At 40.8% G+C, this 23,924-nt stretch overlaps 1 protein-coding gene across 2 annotated transcripts in view; it reads right to left on the bottom strand.

Moving 5' to 3' along the window:
• Window positions 1–1,423: 1,423 nt before the first annotated feature.
• Window positions 1,424–23,924, bottom strand: part of LOC143885382 (LOW protein: PPR containing protein) — a 69,405-nt gene continuing 46,904 nt past the window's right edge. The window contains exons 1-2 of one of the 2 annotated variants that reach the window (XM_077389533.1): window positions 8,588–10,429; window positions 1,424–2,270 (exon numbers count right to left, since the gene is read on the bottom strand). In XM_077389533.1, the coding sequence (XP_077245648.1) occupies window positions 1,665–2,270; window positions 8,588–9,475 (1,494 nt within the window). In that variant the 5' untranslated portion in view covers window positions 9,476–10,429 and the 3' untranslated portion in view covers window positions 1,424–1,664. Of the gene's footprint in view, window positions 2,271–8,587; window positions 10,430–23,924 lie in introns of those variants that run through there. The other variant, XR_013253259.1, reaches the window with a different exon arrangement.

The following is a 23,924-nucleotide window of genomic DNA, read 5'->3' as shown; positions in this document are numbered from 1 at the left end:
TGCGGTGAATAGCAAGCGGAAGTAACAGAAAAATAAGAAGCCGAAAGATGCATATTGGAAAGACGATAAAGCTAAAAACAATGATAAATCACATGTAAAACATGATTTTTATTGTTATCGATGTGATAAGCTAGGTCACATCAAAAGAAATTATCAGGTTATTACCAATGACAGAGTTTTCCATCGAATCCAAAGACAAGGAGGATAATGATGATGGTGATGGTGATGGTGATTGGGACATTCTTATTCTTGTGAAGTGGAAGGACAAGATGGTACTATGGAAGTTCAATGCCCCTTTGTCTCTTTTGCACTAAATGTTGCAGAATGCCCCATTGTCAAGAGTGAGAGCAGCAGGTGCCACATCAAAGTTCGACTGCAATCCCACAAAATGGCAGTTCAATGAGTAAGAGATCAAATCCATGGAAGACTGGAAGAAGTCCTTCACGTGAAAAAGATGTGATGGCTTCACCAGAAGAGTTGCAACCATCACAACTTGAAGATCTTGAAGAACGTGAGAATAGTGTTTCCAAACCATTGAGTTCAACGGATATTCCAAAGGCGAAACCGAAGTATGCAAATTTGGCATGTGCTCAAGAGACATTTACATTACAATGTAATGTATCAGAAGATCGTAAGGTGGCGGCGCCGACATCCTTTGAAGATGCAAAAGACGTCAAGGAGTGGCAAATCGTAAGACCACAACAATTTTCACAAAGGAAACTTAGCGTGACTAAAAGGGGAGTTCTAGAGTCACTGCTGACAAGTGCACGGCCTAGGAGGAACCGGGCCGATAGGTTTGAATCCTAATTGGTTTGATGAGTATGAGTCGATGCTAGGGGGAGAATTGTTAATATCACCACCGACTCTTTAGCCTTTTACTTCATTTTTTTTATTAGAGTTTTTATTATTTGTGGAACTGTATGGATATCTCTTATGCTGAAATAGGTATTAGATAGAGTTTCTATTTCTTAGGACTCTAGACGATTAGTGGTGAAGAGTTTTACTTAATCTAAAGTAGTTTGTGGTTATCCGAACCGAACAATAACTTGATGTATATAAACAATTGGCCGTGCTTTATATTTATACTCCATTATCTCTTCTGGTTAGATCCAATAGTATTCTTCGTCCAGAATTACCAAAGAGAGTTTAGATGTAGCATATAGGAGTTTTTATATGGTGTAAGGTCTTACAACAATACGGTAGGGGTACCACCCTTGATATTTGATCCAACAGCAGCTCACTTTTTGAGAAGCTGCTGTTGGATCAAATATCAAGGTTGGTACTTCCACCGTACAAGGGCCTTATTGTTGTAAGGCTTGCACCATATAATTTCTCGTAGCATAGATGGTGTTATTAGATTAAGGTAGGCTTGTTCTTGTTTCCTCTCTGGAGACATCAAAGGCATATATCACACCGTTCAACAAAAGACAAAAGCCAACATAGAAATACAAAGTTCACATTGTGTCACTTGATATTTAAATACACATAATCACATCTCAAAGCAATGCCGCACAATCTATATTCTGAGTTTAGGTATGACAAGGAGAGGTTGTTCCATCTGTAAAGTGACCAAACTTCTCCATGTCTAGCTGGCTAGGGTGCATATATGTCATGTTGAAGAGACCAATCAAAGCAATGAATCAAAGAAGTCAATGCCTCACAAACTATATTCTGAATTTAGGAATGACAAGAAGAGGTTGTTCCATCTGTAAAGTGACACCAAACTTCTCCTCCATGTCTAGCTGGCTAGGGCGCATGTCATGTTGAAGAGACCAATCAAAGCAGTGAATCAAAGAAGCCAAAATGAAGGGAACTTGTCGAGCAGCCATGGGTAGACCAGGGCAAATTCTTCTTCCAGCACCAAAAGGTATGAACTCGAAATCATTCCCTTTGTAATCCAAACTAGAGCTAAGGAATCGTTCGGGCTTGAAGCTTAAGGGGTCTTCCCATGTTGTTGGGTCTCTTCCAATTGCCCATACATTTACCTGCACTTGTGAGTCTTTTGGTATGTTATAGTTCATCAAATTGCATGCGTCAAGTGCACGATGAGGAAGTAGAAGAGGTGCAGGTGGGTGTAATCTCAAAGTCTCCTTTACACAGGATTGTAGATAGGGGAGGTGAAGTAGATTTGCCTCTGTAACCATGTTTTCTTTTATCTCTCTTTTGAGTTCTTCTCGAACTTTGTTCATGGCTTCTTGGTTCTTGATGAGTTCCGCCATTGCCCACTCGATTGTTGAGCTGCTAGTGTCAGTGCCAGCAACAAACAGCTCCTGCCAATGAGAGAAAATTATTAGAAATTAGGACAAAATGCCAATGGGGGACATCAAAATACGAGAATTGCCAACGGGGATACAATTTTGAAAAATTGTTAGAGGGTTGATAACCCCCTTTTGAGAGTTTGATAACCCCATCTAGAGGGTTGATCACCCTCTTTTAGGATACTTAATAACCCCCATTTCATCCCTCTAACAATTTTTCAAAAGTGTGTCCCCCATTGACAATTCTCGTATTTTGATGTCCCCCATTGGCAATTTTTCCTTCAAATTACTTCTTTTGTTATTATGGAATCATCATAAATATGATGAAGGGCGCCCTTGCAAAAATCAGATGAAAGGGCGCCCCCATGGGTTACACATTATCAAAGTTCATTTATAATAGCAACTCAAAGAACATTAAATGCACTTTTGTGACTTGAAACCAATGGGGGTGTCCTTTCATTTGATTTTTGCAAGGGCGCCCCTCAGCTTAGTACTCCTCCATAAATATATACTCCAATGTAGGTAATAATGCTTAGTAAGGTACGACCTCCTTGTAATACAATGTGGCATTCCTACGGCATAACTCGTCGTTGGATAGCGCTTGCTTTGGATCTCCTGTTGTCCAAAAAACGGTTTTGATCCATGAAAGGTGAGGCCCAATATTCTCTAAGTAGGCGCGCAACATTGTAAAGTGAGACCAGTATGCTACTTCCAAATCATTTGCTTCTAAGGGCAAGGTGCAGAGTCCCTCTCTTGTACTTTTTCATTCATCAATAAAATTTAAGATGTAGGCCCGTGTTCCTAAATAAATTCCGGGTTAAAAAAATTTCAAAGAGGAGAGTCTGGCTCTGCATATCATGCACATATGCAAGGTGCATAATCCCAGCCTTTGTGTCCTGCTTGGGCATCCTTCTGTCATGCATTTTCTTTTTATTATTAACTAATTTACCTTGTGCCCTTTGTGAAATATTTTGGATTTAATAAAAATTCACCCTTTAATATATCCATCTGGATGCCACCGAAATAGTGTTTGCTTGGTGAAGGAAAGTGAAATGATACCATTTTCACCCCCTTTGTTTGCCTTTTCCTTAAAATGATATAGTTGGGGACCGATATTGTAAGATTCCACATCAGAAAGGGAGAAAAAGTTCCTAGGCTATATGTTAACTCTCCTTCCACTGTAGGCATGTTTTCAAAATCCCCAAGGGGCAGGTCCCTGCGGGGTGGGATAGGCACAGTAGTGCTGCTTGAAAACAAAACTGAGGGTGGGAAAACCTAGAACCGGACAATATTTACACGGTGGACTGTAAGTTCCCACTTCGGAAAGAGAGAGAGAGATTGTTGGGCTAGGATTCTCCATCTTCCTGTGTAGACGCATTTTCAATATCCCAAAGGGGTGTGTCGGGTACGTTTACTGCTGTTGGAAAACAAAACAGGGATGGGTTGAAACTCAAAACCGGACAATATTTACACAATGGGGTCAAGGCGTGGGAAAATGGTATCATAGCCGTACCTCCAGCAGTACGGTCTGCCAGTGAGGACATTGGGCCTAAGGGGTGGATTGCAAGATCCCTCATCAGAAAGGGAGAGAAAGTTCCTGGGCTATATAATTAAACTCTCCTCCTCCACATATAGACGCAGTTTCAGCATCCCTGCGGGGTGGGTCGGGTATCATTAGTGCTGTTGGAAAACAAAACCACCCCCGCGTGGAGACCAAGAACGAGACAATACAACCTGGAAGGGTGTGGCTCTTTGGCGTAAAGTCATGGGTTTGCTCCCCAGTGACGAGCGTTCGAATCTCCCCTTGCTTACCCGATGCGCGTGGTTTCCGGGTGATTGCGCGCATCCGTAGGGAAATAGTCCTACCCGAAGAGGGTGGGGACACCCTTCGTTACCAAAAAAAAAAAAGAACGAGACAATATTTACACAATGGGGCCCGGGGGTGACTAATATCATCGCTACAATATTTGTATAATGGCACTACTCTAGCTTTTAAAAGCTGTTTCAATACTCTGACGCTATCAACATCCAATTAGAAAAGTGTAACAAAGAGTAGTGCCTGTTAGAGGAATTAGGTCAAGCAAGAGGTTGCTTGAAGCATTACACCCAAGGTATCTAATTTGGAATACCAAGTTTGTTGCCTCCAGCCCCTATATATATTAGATACACTAGGGTTTTAATAGGTTAGTGGGCTCTAGCCCAAATAGGCCCACTACACCGGTCCATTATCTTATTGGGCTTATATTAGAACATACATGGGTTATATTATATACCCAACAATCTCCTCCTATGTTCTACATATAGCACAATCCAATAGATAGATAGTGTAATATTCACAATAAAATATTGAATCATCCACATCATCATATGGTCTATATCATAAAAGATCTGTAATCCAACTGAAAACACGAATCCTTTTATGACAAACCAAGAGTTTTAGATATACTACAAGCTAAACTCAACCAAAAGGTAGTTTCACATATAAGTGAACCCCACTGATCTTAGAGGAATTCATTCATGAGGTATGATTCTCATCGAGATCCAAAATAAAGTTCCACAAAAAAGTGAACTCTATACATACTGAAATAAAAGCATAGTCTTGTAAGTCATCTTCATCAAAGTCCAAATCAAGACAAGCTCCTTCTTTTTCGCCAATCCCTGTGAATTACCAAATATGGATTTCATAAAAATGAATCCAAACATTTGTGTAAAACACTAAAGTATCTAGTTCTACCTGAAAAAGAACTTGGTACAATTTCAAAATGACTGAAAAAGTATCAGTATCACTCTCACCATAAGCATCATTGTCAAGTTTCAATAAAGAACAAGACCTAAACAGCTTCATTTGCAAATAACCATTCCTAATTGTCAAGTTTCAATAAAGAACAAAACCAAATAGTTTCTTTTGCAAAGAACCATTTCATGTTTCTTTTTTTGGAATGTTACAGTCATCTTATCCATATTTGAGTTAAGTTGTATCATCAAGTTTGGAATGTACAACCTTTCCCAAAAAGGACATGTCATCAAATGTGGAATGACATACAACAACTGTAAACATCATCGAAACATATCAAGCGCCTATCTTAGCCAAAACAGAGGGAGATTCGAAAAATTCAAAATAACATGGATGTAGGTTAAGACATGTCTACACGGTCTTTAACCCCATCTCCCCCACAATTTTGAATATTCGATCTTTGGTCAGTCCCTGTTGTGAGAGCAACGGCCATATTATCCTTCGATCTCACATCAATCAAAGTGAAAATCCCATGTTCAATGAGATAATTCAGCATGGCATGTTTCAGCCTAAGATGTCTCCTCTTACCATTAAAGAGTGATTCTTCACAATCGTAATTGTAGCTTGATTATCACAGAACACAATTAAGGAACGTATCCTTAACTGGGTTAGTGGAATGTCCATAACCATAATCAGAATCTTTATCTCCTCTGCTTTCATTTGCAACCGAAGCTAGAGCATAAAGTACCAATTCGACTTCCACACAACAGTAGTAGATTTGTTGTCCCCTAATTTTGATCCCCATGATACATCAGAATATGCTTCTACGATAAGTGGATGGCCACCATAGTTATGAGCATACTCTTGAGTACACGAAAGGTATCTCATCAGCCTCATAAGGGCATTTCTATGCTCATGGCCAAGATTGCTAGTAAAACGACTCACCATGCCAACTATAAAGGCTATGTCTGGCCTAGTGCAACACAAATCATACATGAGACTACCAATCAGTTTAGAATAATCTAACTGATTCACACTGTCTCTTCCTTAGAGGTCAGCTTCTTGGTATAATTAAAATGGTGTCTCAATCGGTTTGCACTCACTGCATCCTCAAAAGGAAAGTTTTTTTTTATATATATAATGGGCTAGGCCAAGGGTGATTCCTTGCCTTTCAAAAACTTACTTTCGTACCAAGAATGGTGTTAACAACACCGAGGTCTTTTCATGTCGAATTCTTTACCCAAGGTTAGTTTCACATTACTCACCACACAGAGAGATTGGAAACAAGAATCAACATCTACATACAAGCAAATAATCATGACCTTATTTGACACAAAATGATAGTAAAAGCATTTATCAGAGTAATTGATCAGAAAACCTAAAGCTCTTTACTATTTTGTCAAAAAAAATAATTTTGATGTCACAAATTAGGTGTTTGACTAAGACCATAACACAATTTTGTATAAGCACATACAAATATCTACTTACAGCCCATAGTCTTAGCCCTTTTTGGCAAATCGACTAGCTGTCAAGTTAGATTTTCTAACAGAGAGCTCATTTCATCATGAATGGCTTCTGCCCATAACAAAGAGTCTCTAGATCTCATCACTTCCTAATAGGATGATGGATCATTCTCCAAAGGGTAGGTCACAAAGTCCTCACCAAAATTCTTGGGTACTCTACCACGTATAAATGAAGTGCATATACCAAAATAATAGTAACTACTTTAACATCTTATAAAGTTAGTTGTTTACCTGAAGAAAGGGCCAAGTTCACAGTACCAGTGTGAGTGACCTCCATGTGTGCTCCACTAGCCACTGTACTAGTCTCCTTTACTTCGATAACACCAGTGAAAATTTTCTTTGAGTTGTAAGCATGACAAATGGCTTCTGTATCCGACCACCAATTTGAAGAAGTACTGGCCTTATTTTATTTTTTCAACATGGCAGTGAAACTTTTAGGCTCAGCCTTATCTACTAACATAGTAGCTTCCTTATATGGTGTGTCCAAACGATTAACGTTTGACCATCTCAAAGGGAATTGCAGTCTTGTCCATTTTAATCTAATTTACCAAAATAAAATATGGAAATAGTGCACCTGATTTGCGAAGCGCGATAACCAAATAAGAATAACTAAGTCGCGAACCAAATCCAAACTCGAATCCGAGATATCCAAGATGAAACCCAACAGCAAGAGATTACCACCAAGGGAAAAACCCAAACCCAACCTATTGGGATTTACAGGGGGTGAACCAAGAACAAAGAACCAGCCAAGGCGAAACCCGAGGCGAGGGTTGTTCAGACTATCCAACTGTCGGCAAAACTAGATGGCAAGAACTGGTCTAAAACCAGTTGCAAATCCCAAAACAGATTGGCAAAACCGACGAGAAAGGGACCCGACGGCAAGAAGTACCGGCCACAAGAATCCACACCAAACTTCAGCCACCAAAAAATTAATTCGGGCTTAATATTTACCCCAAGGAGCTGATATCCAAGGTTTGTGAATAATGTGGCCCAAAATTTGCATCGACCAAGATAGACTTGAGAACCACCCAATCGAAAATCCTTCTATGGTTCTATTGTCTGAAACCCATGGCAAAAAAAAATTCACCAAAAAACCGAATGTCAGTTTAGAGGTCTGCAAATTAAAGTGCTGAAGAGGAAGGTGAAGCCACCACCAGCCCGTTGGATCGTAAGGCACATCAACAACTTCACGATTATGGGCTACCAACGAGAGTTATCCCCATAAAACGTGAGTCGTATTCAGCTTCTGATATCCAAGGTGTGAAGAAAATATCTTTTTCAGCTTCAGATAGGTAAAGAGGAAAAAAAATAGAGCTGCAGATGTCCTCTTTTTGTGTTGAAAGACACCAAAAATTCCAATGGTGGTTTTGCAGAGAGATGAGAAGAAGACGAATATCGGTGCTTTTAGGGTTGGAGCAATTTAGCCCAAAGCAATTTCTCCCAAACAAGAGTTTGTTTTTTTCTTCCTCTACTACCGCTGAGGGTTTTGAAAACCCAATCAAACCCAAACCGTGAATTGAAGAGATAAACCCCAATTCGAAATATCACAGCCGTGAGGAAAACTTCAACCGATTGTTGAGTTCATCTCCCTTAAAGAAGAAGATGATTCCCAAATCGATTCGAGAGATAAGCTAGAGACGTTCCAAAAATTAGGGTTCCTAATAATGCTTCAAGATTGTTAGAGGAATTAGGTCAAGCAAGAGGTTGCTTGAAGCATTACACCCAAGGTATCTAATTTGGAATACCAAGTTTGTTGCCTCCAGCCCCTATATATATTAGATACACTAGGGTTTTAATAGGTTAGTGGGCTCTAGCCCAAATAGGCCCACTACACCGGTCCATTATCTTATTGGGCTTATATTAGAACATACATGGGTTATATTATATACCCAACAGTGCCATTGTTCAAATATGGTAGTGAGGATATCATCTGCCTATATTTTTGGAGAAGTCAAACAAAAGGGGAGGAATGGCAGTTATTTTGAAGAAAAGCAAACACAATAGGGGTGGAAATTATGAGGAGAGAGAGAGAGAGAGAGAGAGAGAGAGAGAGAGAGAGAGAGAGTCAATACCAAAAGCAAGGTGTTAATCTGCTCATCGCTAAATCCTCTTTCAAGCATAATATCCAAGAAATCTTGTTGTCTTGGAGCATCACAGCCTTGGCCTCTTCTTTCCTTGATTATAACCTCCCATATAGCATTTATCTTTTGAGCACAATCTAGGGCTTTCCTGCTTATGCCCTGCAGATCCAAACCAGCAACTAATGGATACAAGTCAGCCAAATTTGGAGTAGCCCCTAACTCCATCATCCTCCAAACAAGGCCCTTCATTCCACCACCCACTCCCTCATCCCCCAAACCAATGAAATTTTCAGAGAAAAAAATGTTACCCAACATATTGAAAACTGTAGCAAACACCACTTCTCCCACCTTCACCACTTTCCCTTCCATTGTCACCAAAAATTCCACCATTTCCATCACCTTCTTCTCTCTCAAAGGTGTTTGCTTCTCAATAGCTTTCGCTGAAAACACCTCTGTCCTGCAAAGGGTGCGTAGAAACCTCCATTTTTCGTTGCATTCAAGTGCCCAACCCATTGATAAATGGTTGAGATCAGCCCTCTTTGTGTGAACAGCGTTGGGGATATGACGTGCAGAGAGTAGACGATCATGGGTCTTAAGAATTTCAGTTGCAGTGAGAGAAGAGGAGGCGACGACGAGGAGTTGGGTGCCGAGTTTTAATGAGATGAGGGGGCCATGGGATTGAGCCAACCGCGCTAGCTCTGTGTGTAGTTTCTTTCCTAAATGAGGAAGATTGCCTACAATAGGCCATGGATTTGGGCCTGGTGGAAGAGAGACCTTTAAAGAAGGTTTTCGCTTTAAGTGTTTGAAGATGAGGAGGATAATGGGTAATGGAAGAAGGAAGAGGTAGAAGAGATGGGTTGCTCCAGGCAGTAGAGCCATGGGGAGATTTACAATGGAGAAGGATGAGTAATAATTTAGCTGTGTAAGGGAGGAAGGCCTTTGGCGTATTTGGTGGAGGCATATGCCATCGGCAAAAAAATATGAGAGAGTTAGCCTAGTTTGGTGTGTTTTCCTTTAAAATATTATGGTTTTCCTTTTTTTAGTCTACAGTTTAAAAGATGTGACAGCTATGTACCAACAACTCCATTGATATATAGGAAATAAGGCTTTTCAAAGCTGAGAGGTTACAGTGATTGGAGCAGATATTTTCCTTAATACAAGGAGAAAGGGCCTAAGTTTTAGGTTAGGTCGTCCTAGGGACAAAGTTTTAGCTTAATTGGGGTAGTATTAGACGTGTCCACGGGTCCCACCAGACATGTCAAATGTTTCAAGACTTATATAAGATGCAGAGAGAGTGACATCTAAGATCTGATCCAAGTGGATTGTGACATGATTTGAGTTACTCCGGGTGTTGGTTTAAAAATCCTACAATTGACTTTCAAATCAAATCTTATGTATTTGTATTTCAATCCGGGGATGCAAAGAAGAATTTGATTTGGATTTCTCACATTTGCAGCCCTTTTCGCATTGTAATTTGGATCCGGATCAAATTCTTGGATTTCCAATTCAGCGATTGTCAGTGAAAAAAATCAGATTTCCAATTGTGCAGATAAGAAGTTGGAAATCCACAGATGTGGCAGTTTCCTTCGTCCTCTTTGCTCCTCAACCTTTCTCCTCCACTAGAAAGTACCCCATTCCCTCTCTCTCTCTCTCTCTCAACATGAGCTGCCGGATCTATTCATTTTGTATTCAAAACTCAATTCCAAATCCAACTACAATAAATGAGGTATCCAAACGGGCCCTCATATGATTCTATCCCAATTTGTATGAATCTTTTAATTTGCATGAATTTTGTGACTTTATTATTAAATCATACAATTGCATAATAAGTTGTATGATTCGATCAATTTATAAGACTTTTTCGATTTATCCTAATTTATATGATGAGTGGCCGTATAAATCCATATTTTTAAAAAGGTACAGTACAGCCCACATCATAGGACAACCCAAACCTAACATTTGTTGTTGAGCCACAATATAAATAATTTCTGCCCCCAAAACTATTTCCATAGGATGATCCTAACCCTGTGAACTATATTTTTTATTTAATCATGCGATCCCATAATAAATTGTATGATTAGATCATAATTTATAAGACTCATTCGATTTATCCTAATTTATATGATGAGTGGCCGTATGAATTCATATTTTTTTTAAAAAGTATGCTACGCCCCACATCATAGGACGATCCAAACCATCCATTTGTTGGGCCACAATGTAAATAGGTTGCATCCAAAAATCAATTCGATGACCCTAACCCTATGATCTATATAAGTTTCCATAATGTGCAATCCCCATATAGATCACAGGGTTAGGATCATCCTATGGAAATGGTTTTGGGGGGCAGAAATTATTTATGTTGTTGACACCAAACAAATGGAGAAGAGAGGAGGAACCACAAGTGAAAAACTGAGATGAAACAGCTCGCCACCTAAAGGAATCCACCCAAGGGATAAGAGCAAAATAAACAAGAACTCCTTATTCGAAAAGCCAAAGGCTAAACTTGATTTAAATCTCTGCAAAAGTCCGTTCTCTACCGCCCAAATAAACAATTAAGTAGGAATGGAACAGCCCTCCACCGTAGGTCCATTTCCAAAGGCTTGAACAACATTTCCTAGTATGACGACACAAGTTTTAAGAAAGAAGGAAGAGGAAAACTAAAGTTACTATGACTAATACTTAAGGCTATCTTACTAAACATAGATGATGGTTTTTGGGAGTTAATAAAGCATAAATAGAACATCAAAAATAGCTTAAGTCATACCCAAAAACGTTTAGAATAATGGGTTAGACAGCAGGCAAAAAGAAACCCAAAACTGCTGAAATTCGTATGGTGCAGGCAGCTTCAACCTTTCTTAGAAAAATGGCCATAACTCCTTTCACAGAACTCAAATTCGCGAACTGTTTGTTGCGTTGGAAAGTAGACTCGTAGACCTTTCCAACCATGTATGGGTTGCTCTTTTTTAAGAAGTGAGTAAATTCAGTTTTCACCCACAAGATACCCCAAAATCATGAACTGCAACTCTACTTTTTGGACCTTTTAAGTTTGGTGCCAAGGCTGGTGGGCCTAGTTGGCTCGGTTTGAGGATTCATCTGAAGGTTTGGATCGTCCTATGACGTGGGCTGTACAGTACTTTTTGAAAAATAGGGGTTTATACGGCCACGTATCATATGAAATCTCATATACACATATATTGAAATCCACACAATCAGGTTTTTTATAACAGGAAGACCTTTTAAGTCTGAGGCCTAGGCTGGTGGGCCTAGTGGGCTTGGTTTGAGGATCCATCTAAGGTAGCTCCGGCGTCAAATGCTTCCAGTGCAAACAAACTCGTCCTCGAGTTATCCTCATTTTCTTCATCATGGTAGGGAGTAAGATCTGCTACATTAAAAGTTGCTGAAACACCATATTCTCCGGATAGCTCAATCTTGTATGCATTCATACCAATATGCTTTAGTACATGAAAAATCCATCGACTTTGGTTATGCAACTTGTCGCGTTTACCCCGTGAAAACAATTCCTTCCACATATTGATCCCAACAAAGTCTCCTTTAAATTTCGCATGCTTCCTTATCTTATTGGCAAATTCTTTGTACTTCGAGTTATTCTCTTGTATCAATTCCTTATATTCTATTGAATTCTCCAAAAATCCAGTCATGGATTGAAAGTTACTTCCCTCCTCTTTTAAACCTTAGAAATACTTTCCACCTTTGATGGACCCAACAATAAGTGACAAGAATACATCGGTACCACATCACACAGTTGAGCATCTTGATGTTGTGTGCTACGAGAAAAAGAAACTAAATAGTGTTGGTTAACAAGTACCTCTGTTCCTTTCTTGAAACATGCAAACTTCAAAGTCTTAGGCCTCATCTCGGTCTCAAGGTTGATCATGTCGACCATCTCTTGTGCCACCACATTCTCGCAGCTCCCACTATCAATGATAAGGTTGTAAATCTCTTCATTTGACGTACACCCTTTATCAAAAATATTATGCGGCAACCCCTCATGATTTTCTTCCACTTTGGCCGCATTCATAGCACGCCGAATAACTAACGCCTCGCCGCGATCATTCCAAACAATCCCGTCTCCCTCATCATCATTGTAGTCATCAAAATGTGGTTGTTCATCTTGACGTTGTGGAGAAGCCTCTTAACTTGACGCTTGACGACGGGGGCGATGAAAGGGGTTAATCTCCTCTTCGTCAATTGTAGCATTCTCCGAATCATGACATGAATCGTCATGTTCCCGACGTTCGTAGCGTTCTAAACGCTGCTGGTGGTGTTGCACGTGTCTCCTCAAATCATCCATCTCAACCTCATGTAGGGCTCGTTCATGAACCGGGGCTTATTTGACGTTTGGTGCACGACGACGACAACCAGCGATGAAACCCAAGCTCTAATACCAAATTTGACACCAAACAAATGGAGAAGAGAGGAGGAAACACAAGTGAAAAACTGAGATGAAACAGCTCGCCACCCAAGGGATAAGAGCAAAATAAACAAGAACACTTTCTTCAAAAGCCAAAGCCTAAACTTGATTCAAATTCTCTGCAAAAGTCCCTTCTCTACAACCCAAATAAACAATTAAGTAGGCATGGAACAACCCTCTAGCCATAGGTGCATTTCCAAAAGCTTGAACAACATTTCGTAACATGACAACACAAATTTTAAGAAAGAAGGGAGAGGAAAACTACCAAAGGCTAAACTTAATTCAAATTCTCTACAAAAGTCCCTTCTCTACAGCCCAAATAAACAGTTACGTAGGCATAGAACAACCCTCCAGCCATAGATGCATTTCCAAAAGCTTGAACAACATTTCCTAGCATGACAACACAAGTTTCAAGAAAGAAGGGAGAGGAAAATTAAAGTTAGTTTGACTAATACTTAAGGCTATGTTACTAAACTTAATGAGGTTTTTTGGGACTTAATAAAGCATAAATAGAACATAAAAATAACTTAAATCATAGCAAAAAACGTTTAGAATAATGGGCTGGACAGGAGGCAAAAAGAAACCCAAAACTACTTAAATTCGTATGGTGCAGGCAGCTTCAACCTTTCTTAGAAAAATGGACATAACTCCCTCCACAAAACTCTGATTCGCGAACCGTTTGTTGCATTGGAAAGTAGACTCGTAGACCTTTCCAACCATGTATGGGTTGCTCTTTTTTAAGAAGTGAGTAAATTCAGTTTTCACCCACAAGATACCCCAAAATCATGGACTGCAACTCTGTTTTTTGGACCTTTTAAGTTTGGGGCCTAGGCTGGTGGGCCTAGTTGGCTCGGTTTGAGGATTCATCTGAAGGTTTGGATCGTCCTATGATGTGGGCTGTACAGTACTTTTTGAAAAATAGGGGTTTATACGGCCACGTATCATATGAAATCTCATATACACATATATTAAAATCCACACAATCAGGTTTTTTATAACAGGAAGACCTACTTTGTTTTGCTCTTATCTGATTGGCAGCTGACAGCTTTTGGGGAATTATAATACATTTCACAGCTAGATAGCAAATACAATTTGTTCTACACTTCTTTGATTGCCTGCAAGAATCATTTAAGGAATTGTAGTGGGCTTGTCCAGCAGCTTAAAAAATATAATGAGTCCTTCCCATTATCAAAACATGGCAAGTCATTTTAATACAGAATTTCTTTGAGGTACTCTGCTAAAGAATATTTATAATACGGAAACCGAGAAAAAGACCGATGAGAGAGACCGACAATGAGTATTTGCCATTTGTGAAAAGAAACTATTTTTTGTTGATTTTCCTAAACCCAAGGGCTGGTTTACGTTACTTATGATGTTGTGGCAAGAAACCATTTGTTCGGTTCCCAGCTCGGTCTCATTAACATTACTCTTTATAATTAATAAGATTAAGCCTAAGCACCTTCGCACCCCATCTTTCGATGTAGACAGCAACAGATTGTTATTATTTTCCCCGCCATATTTTTTAAGTTTGTAGTTTCCTGCATGATACCGTTCGGATCGGCGAAATGCAATCCTTTGGGTTGTGGAGGGAAACAAGAAGTGAAATTCTTGCAAAAATGCTTAGAAAAGCTTTTCTTCTTCAACTAAAGCTTCCATTACATATCTTTGCTACACTTTAAATAGATGAATATAAGAGTAAAAATGTTCAAGCTAGTCTACTAACTAGTTTCGGGACTTGCAGACTCATAAATAACTTGGAAACTCACAAATGCATTAACTAGCCTAGGACTAACAAACACAGTCTACTAAAACAGCCATAACTTTTTAACCCTGCTCCAAATTTCGACCATGAGTAATGTTAGAAAGATCTCAAAAAGACCTAAAACTTTGTAGTTTATCGTTTTCCATAATTTTGTCAGTTAATAGCCCAAAATTGTGGTTGAAAAACGGTCCAAAAGCTTGTGCCGGAATGCACCTGCATCTCATTCTCTCCTGGTTGAACGTCAACTCGTCCCTGAGTTCACCGGGCCACTTTCATGATATGGAATAACATCAAAAACATTGAGAGTAGCTGAAACACCGTAATCTTCAGGTGATTGAACTCGAAATGAACTATCCGCACGATCTTGAAGTTTGCCAAACTTCCCTTGTTCAAGAAGACTCGTCCTCGAGTTTTGAAGTGTCGAAGAATGTTAATCATCTTAAACTCTTGAGGAACAAATCCTACTACATAATTCCAAAGATGAAAATAAAATGTCTTTATCTTGAATATGCTTGAATTCATGAATATACGCTATAGGCTTCAATGTCAGATCAAATAAAAATGGATCAATATAATTGGATGAAAAAATCGATGTAATTCTTTTCCATTCACCCATCTCTTCAATATCCATCGGTTCACCTAATATGTTGTCCAATACAATCCCTTTGGTGATGAATTCATTAAATTGCCGTTGAAGTTCCTTATGCTAGTCTCTTGATCAAATTTCTTCTCGTAAAGGAAAAAGTTACTCACCTTCACTTTCTTGAACCATGCAAGTTCAAAATTCATAGGCCTCATCTTGGTCTCAAGATTGACATTGCCGACTCTCTTGTGCCACCACATTCTCACAACGCACATCTCTTCATTTGACATATATCCTTGATGAAAAATACTACGGGAAAACCCATGAGGATTTTCTTCCACTTTGGCTGTAATCATAGCATGCCGAATAACTAACGCCTCGCCACGATCGTTCCAAATGATCTCATCACTCTCATCAACATTGTAGTCATCAAAATGTAGTTGTTCATCTAGAACATTAAAAAAAACGGAAGTAGGGCATTCTATGAAACTATTTGATTGTATCTTTCCTTCAAACTCGAAAACCTCGACATTAACATCGGCAAAACGTTGACGTAAAGGGGGACGTCTCAAAGAAGAAACGTCACTCTCTCCTTGGAGTTGGTGTAGGCGAGCGAAAGGATTGACGTCTGACTGCGATCCATTGCTTCCCTCCACCTCATCTTGAGGCTCTTGAAGAGCTAACCTCTCGGTGAGGGTTTGGACTTGACGCCTCAATTCCTCAATCTCGATATCATAAAAATCCCTCCCTCGATTGAGAGCCTCTCTTTCAATCGGACCTCGGCGACGTCGATTGGCCATTGAGAAACTTGAACTAGCGCAAACTTCTCGTTGGTAACCACTAGCATAGGATCGCCTCACGATCATCATCGTAAAGTTACACATAAATGCTCTGATACCACTTTGATATTATTCGGATGGGCAAAATGCAATCCTTTGGGTTGTGGAGGGAAACAAGAAGTGAAATTCTTGCAAAATGCTTAGAAAAGCTTTTCTTCTTCGACTAAAACTTTCATTACATATCTTTGCTACACTTTAAATAGATGAATACAAGTGTAAAAACGTTCAAGCCAGTCCACTAACTAGTTTAGGGACTTGCAAACTCATAAATAAGTTAGTAACTCACAAATGCAGTAACTACCCTAGGACTAACAGACACAGTCTACTAAAACAGCCATAACTTTTTAACCACTGCTCCAAAGTTCGGTCATGAGTACTTGTAAAGATCTCAAAAAGACCTAAAACTTTGTAGTTTATTATTTTCCATAATTCTATCATTTAATAGCCCAAAATCGTGATTGAAAACGGTCCAGGAGCTTGTAGCAGGAATGCACCTCCATCACTGAAAACGGTCCAGGAGCTTGTAGCAGGAATGCACCTCCATCACTACACGTAAAAGTGGGGGCGCAAATGTGGAAAACATGAAGGTGCTGATATATTTATATAAGACCATGAATCTAGAGACCATGAAATTGGAGAAAGAAATGATAAGAATAGTTTATAAATACAAGAACAACTACAAATCAGCCAAATATTTGTACAACAAGGCAAGATTAGTAGCAAAGCAATATTCTAAACTCAGGTATGCTCAAGTTACTAGGACTGTTCTTTTTATTAGCTGCCCAAAATAAATGTTTTTTTTTTAAATTTGACTTTATTAATAACCAAAATACGGGGTGAGGACAAGAAGTCCCCCATACCCATAGATACAGCGTGTGAGAGCTACAATCAAACTACATGATTAATATCGGCCCTATCGGGTGCAATAATAATGGACATAGATTCCAATAGCACTCCGCCTTTCGCTAACTGATCCGTCATTTCGTTCGCCAGTTTTCTCCTACGCACCAACTCGGGCTTGATCAAGCGGACTAGGTCCTTGATCTCCATGATGAGTCGCCGGATGCGTCAGGGACCTTTCGTATTGGTATTTGCCCAGCAGATAGCATTCAATGAGTCCCCATCAATAGTCAAAGGTCCTTGCATATTGAGTACAAACCATTTCAATCCAAATAGGAGTGCTTTTACCTCGGCTTCATTAGCATCGCAAATGCCACTAGGTCCCGAATAAGTCATAATCACTGACTCATTCGAGTCGCGTATTACCCCTCCAATCCCAGCTTTACCGGTATTTCCAATCGAACTCCCATCAAAGTTCAGCTTGTAACAACCAGCCGGCGGTGGTACCCACTTTGGTTTCATCTTGTCCTTCATTTTTGGCTCCCAAATGATATTGTTCAAGTTCCTTAAGATCTCCCCCGCACCATAATGAATGGTGCCTCTAGCCTTTACCCACGAGATTAAGTCAATCCGTGTTTGAAGGCTCACCCATTTGGGGCTTCTTTCCTTTCCTGAAATTCCACTCCTTCCAGTTGTTCCAAATAATAACGTAGGCTACAAGTTTCCATAATGTTATCCCAATATTGCCAAATCCTCCTCCACCCCAATCCAGCAGAGCCGAGTTGATGTCTCTATGGAAGACCCACATGACTCCAAATGATTTAACAAAGGACGTCCATATCTGGTAGGCGAATGGGCAGTGTAGTAGAAGGTGGTCAATATTTTATTCTGCCATTTTGCACATTACGCACCTGCTGGCCATTTGGAATGAACTTCGTTTGAGTCTATCAAAGGTATTTATACCATTGTGAGCTACGGTCCAGGCGAACGCTATAAACCTAGGTGGAACTTGGGCTTTCCATAGAGCAGCTTGACGTCGCATATTCCGATTAGCTTTGTTGAGCATGAAAAAGAAGGATTTGACAGAAAAGCTTCCCTCTGGGTCTGGAATCCAGATTCTTTCATAATAGGGTGTTTCCAGCAACTGGATTAAGTCAGTGAAATTCTTGATTTCCTCCTCCTTTAGGTTCCTGCGAAGTCTAATATCCTAGAATCCCCTTCAATGTCCATCCTCTTTATTTAGGTAGTCCGCTACTTTTGCATCGCCGTTGATGGCCAACCTATACACAGAGCGAATTGTAGGGGGCAGTCCCCCACCAAGAGATCGGACCAAAATCTTATTGTGTCACCTTTCCCGACACTATAACGCACAAAAGGTTCAAAACTATTGCGAGCTGAGCAAATGGAGCGCCACGCTCCCTATACTTTCCCTTTTCCCCGGCTTGTAGCGTTTTAATCTCCCATAGCAGTGCCATATTTATCACCAATGATTCCATGCCACAATGTCTTCTTCTCTTCGCTATATCGCCATAACCACTTCGCCAATGAAGACTTATTCCTGATTCTGATTTTTCCAATTCCCAAACCACCTCGTTTCTTAAGTCGAGACACTTTCTTCCAACATAACAGGTGCTTTAGTTTGTTGCTCTTTCCATCCCCTTCCCACAATAAATCTCTCTGCATTTTTTTGATTCTATGAGCAATCTTAGCCGGTATATTATAGAGGGACATGAAGTAGACCGGCATATTTGCTAGAGCCGCTTTAATCAAGGTTATTCGACCACCAAAGGATATAATTAACATAGGATCCCATTGACATAACTTTGGAACCCCATATCCCAGTGGGAGACATAGATATGTTACTGGAAGAGCTCCCTCCTTACATCTGATACTCATCGCATGGGTCTGCACCTGGGATTGATCAACATTGATGCCAGCCAAGATGCTCTTGGAAAAATTAATTTTTAATCCAGATGCGATTTCGAACCAACTGAATACCCTGCTCAAGTTTGCAACCGACGAGATATCATCCTCAATAAACAACAGGGTGTCGTCAGCGAATTGTAAGTGACTCACCGGTCTAGAGTTTTGACTCGATTTAATCCCTTTATGAACCCTTTCCTTTCAGCAGTTGTGATCATCGAACTAAGAGCTTCAACGATCATATTAAATAGGTAAGGGGATAGAGGATCACCTTGTCTTAGACCCCTAGAGATTGGAAAGTACCCTTCCGCTACCCCATGCAGGAGGATTGAGAAGGATGCCGAAGAAACGCAAGCCAATATCCATCCTCTCCATTTTGCGCCAAAACCCATCCTTTGTTGTATAAAATCCAGCAGACTCCAATCCACATGATGGTCATAAGCCTTTTGGATAACGATCTTGGCTATTAGACCTCTTCTACCATCCCTCTTTGACGAGTCAAGGACCTCATTTGCAAAGAAGGATGCCATTCAGAATTTGTCTCTCATCAACAAAGGCACCCTAGGATTCTGAGATGACAGTACCCATTACTCCCTTCAGTCTATTCGCCAATATTTTCGCCAGAATTTGATAGATAGTGGTAATCAGCGAAACGGGTCAAAACTCCTTGATGCCAATGACACCCTCCTTTTTTGGAACGAGAGTAATAAAGGTGAAATTGATTTCTATGCTGATGATCCCTCGCTAATGAAATTCATGAAGGGAAGGCCATCACATCCACCTTGACTATGCCCGAATTATTTTCTGGAAAAACGCAATTGGGAATCCGTTCGATCCCAAGGTTCTCTTTTGCCATTGAAAATAAAGTAAGTTCCGCTTCTTCCTCGGTGAAAGCTTTTTCCAAATCCATCCGTTGTGGTTCCGATATGGATTTGAAGACGACCCACCGATCTTTGGTCGCCATTCAAACTCCTTAGAGTATAGCTGAGTGTAGAACTCAAGGATTATGTCTCTAATTCCATCTTTGTCTTCCACCAGATGCTCACCCTCCCTACTGCAATTTATGGTGTTGATTCTCCTTCTAGTGTTAGCCATGCGGTGGAAAAACTTTGAATTCTGGTCCTCTTCTTTGAGCCATGTTACAGTGGATTTTTGCCTCCATTCTATCTCCTCCCTTCTAATGACCTCCTCATGCTCTTCAAGCAACTTCACCCTCTCCATTTTTTCCCTATAGTCAGATCAGACTCCTCTTCCTTCCGTTCGAGGATATTCAGAGCAGCCAATACTTCCTCCTTTCGGTGCCTCTTCGCAATAACCTCCGATTTTCGCCACTCCTTAACTCGCATCTTAATGTGCTTTAGCTTTTTGTATAAAACAAAATCCTTCCAGCCTTCGATCATTTCTTCGTTCTACCACAAGTTTATTCTCTCCTTCAATTTTGGTAGCTCACACAAGGCAAGACTGAATTTGAAGGGAAGAGGCCCGCCGATGAGGGTCGATAGTTCTAATAGGATAGGGTTGTGATCAGAGATGGGTTCTAGGCAGAGCCCGCTGGTAAATCAAAGGGAAATTTTCTTCCCACTCTGTCGAGATAAGGGTGTGATAAAGACGGCTCATAATCACATTCTCCTGATTGTTTGTCCAGGTGTACCTCACCCCTTCCAACGGCAGATCAGTCAGTGCACTGCCATGGATGAAGTTGGACAGGTTCTGCATGCTTGTGGTAATAGTTGCCAGTCTATTCTTCTCCCTCGCCCCTCCATCATGTTTTTTGCAATAAAGGTAAGAGATAAGGAAGAGAAGAAGATAAGAGAAAAAGAAACTGAAAAGAAGATTGGAGAAGGTGCCTAAGCAATTAGGATAGAGGATGGACACTGATCTTTCCCTCAGTATAGTGCCTGATGGAGGTAATGAAGCTTTGATTTAATCTGATGACTTTTGTTGAAGTTCAAAATTGGGTCGTAGTACCGTAGAGGTCAAAGTCCATCCATACTCATTCAAGATACCTCTTGTTTATTAGCTTTGTGCCGTTATCCAGAAGTTTTTGAGCTTCAGTAGGCATCGCTTGAGAGATCCATTCTTTCGCATAGGTTCCCTTGTTTGGAAACTCTAGTTTTGCTATTCTTTATTGGAGATTTATATCAGTCCTGGAGTTTTAGAGTTCAATTTGTAAGGTTTTAGCAGTTTGAAGTCTTGATAGTTCTCAAGAATTTCAGCTTACCTGTAGTTTCAAGAGGTACTGGTCTAGAGGACCCAGAATCATGCACAGCACAAAAGGCATAGACGAAAGGTTTGAAAGAATGCTATGACAAGATGTAAAAAGAAGATACTATAGAATAGAGGAAAGGAAAGGTTGTGCTCTTTTGTAACTCATTTTGGGTACTTTTCAATTGGTCTCGAGTATGCCCGAGCCACCCCACCTTAATATTTTGTACTGTAGGATGGGACCCCTGGTCCCGAATGCAATCTGAATATTAATCAAATATGTCATTTTTCAAAAAAAAAGTTGTTCTCTTCAGGGAACCGTATTGTGTTGAAGTCCCCTCCCACAATCCAGGGACCTGCCATTGTTCCCTAATCCCCCTTAGTTCCACCCACAGACCTCTCCTTTCTCTAGCTCTGGCCGGTCCGTAAACCACCGTTATCATTCACTTCTCAATCCAGTTTACAGAGGATAACAATGAAGAGGCTGAGAATTGATTGATGATTACCTCTTTCACCATGAAATAGTCAGCTCTCCATATTAGAATGATTCCCCCCTGACAATCCCACCGCTTCTTTTGCTGTCCAATCCCTATTATTTCTCCCCCAGAGCTTGTTTATTGTAGACTCCGTAACCCCCATAATTTTGGATTCGATTATGGCAATAAATTCCAGCTTCCGAGATTGAATTGGATCCTTGACCGCCATGCACTTTCTATCTGATCTCAGACCCCCACATTCCAGAAACATATCTCCATGGATAATAACATGTGTTTGTTCCCATTGCCCACCCGAGATTCACTTCAATCCCTGAATCTCCCACATCCCCTTGCGTGTAAGCCGTTTGTTTGTAGTTGTTGGGCAATCTCTGACTTCAATGGAATCAAGCATGCTCCAAGTCGCATCATCATTTTCTTCATAGTTAACCCCCAGTTCTTTCCCAATTTTTGCCATTTGTATCCTTTCCTGTGAGATAGATTCCTCCATCCTGGTCTCCTTCCGACTAGAAGATTCATCTGTGTGAATCCCCGATTTCATCAGAGACTCCTTTAGTTTGCCCTTTAGTTCAATTTCCAGGGGGTCCTCGATCGATTCCGGAATTACCTCCTCTTCCGAGCCATCAGAATCATTTAACGCCGTCTCCGTTTCCAGTTTTGTAACTGTATGTCTTGCCAGATTTGTCGAGCTTATTTCCACCGAATTTGCATGAACATGAGCAGCGGGGCTGCGGTCCAGAGATACCTCCTCCACCACTGCCTTCGCATGCATAAGGTAGCCATCTGTCCCCCATAGCCTCATACGTACGAACACGTTTTCTGTCATCCCTATTAAAACTTCTGGGCGACGTCGGAGCACTGTCAGCCCTAGCCACTCCACTAGGGCCACCTGTCCAAAGAGACTTACCAGCTGGTGCATGCTTTGAGAAATCCGCCAAAGGCCCTCGATTTTTAAAATTCAAACGGACAGTTTGATCCGTCCCCTTCGGAAAATCAACGGCCGGTTTCTTGCCATTAGACGATGTCCAATCAGGTTGCATCAATTTGGATGGACCGTTCGATCGGGGTATCTGCTCGATAAACGGTTGTGACATCGTCTTCTTAGAGGGTTGGAATTCCAAGATACCAGTGGTTTTTGCCGTCACCGAGACTCGGCCAATGCCAGCATCAATATTGGTATTGATTTGATCCATCACTATGATGCCGTTGGTCCCGTTAGCAGGTGGTGTGGTTTGATCCTGATCGTCAAGGACGCCAATGTTGTACAGTTTCCCAGGGACCTACAAAGGGAGAGATAATCTACTAGGAAGTCATGTGGTGTTAATACCTTTACCCTCGCATATTCAAGATTTTCACCAGGGTGGGAGTCCATCTGTATCTCCATGATTGGTCCAAGGATTTTTGCAAGGGCCTCTACAGTCGACTTTGCCCACGCGTGTAAAGGAATCCCATGGATTCCGATCCATCCGGATGCTGGATGCTACGCCCATTCTGTGTCCATGGTTCCAAGGTTCCAGCTTCAGTAAACATTCACCAACCGCTCTTTCCCCTCTATTCAGGATCTGAGCTGCCTGAGGTTCAGAACGGAAGCTAAACAAGGCCTCCTTATTCCCCAAGCAACTAGGTTTTTGAAGGTCAGGGATATCCCATAACCATCTTGCCCATGATTGTAGTTCATCAAGGCTCCAGTTCTTCTTCTTTATCGTTCCAATGAGACATTTTTTGAGGAGCTTACCTCCCTTGCCAACATCAGCCTCGGATAACTGCACCACTTGCGTTCCCTCTTCGATTCCATCCTTTGGGGGACACCAATAGTAGGCCAAAAAGTGGGGGTCAACATAGCTCTCGGCAGATTTTCATCGTCCTCTTCCTCTGCCTCTTGTTTCTCCAAACCACACCATGCACAATACTCTCTCCTTCTGAAATTGTGGTATTTGCATTTCTGCAATACCAGTCCCCAGAGAGTTTTTCTATTTTGCTCGGCAGAGCTCTGGGGGCTTTAGGGCCAGACTTCCTCTTGGTTTGCCGCAGTTCCCATCCCTCATCCACCTTCTTCTCTAGACCATGATTAGAAAAATAAGTCGCCAGATTGGAATTCTTAATAGTCTGTCCATTGACCAAGCGAATGAGGTTTTTTCTACAGCAATGATTTTGTACATCCAAAGCCTCCAAGCCATCTTTAATTGAGTATCAACCATCGATTAGGTCTAGGTAGACTTCCTTCAAGCTTTCAATCCAGAAACCGCAAGT

This window comes from Tasmannia lanceolata, unplaced genomic scaffold (genome assembly GCF_043159265.1).
Source record: "Tasmannia lanceolata isolate RefF3 unplaced genomic scaffold, GAP_Taslan_0.1 ptg000008l, whole genome shotgun sequence".
NCBI classification, from domain to species: Eukaryota; Viridiplantae; Streptophyta; class Magnoliopsida; order Canellales; family Winteraceae; genus Tasmannia; species Tasmannia lanceolata.
The sequence above is the reverse complement of the archived record's forward strand: the minus strand, read 5'-3'. Positions and strand labels throughout refer to the sequence as shown.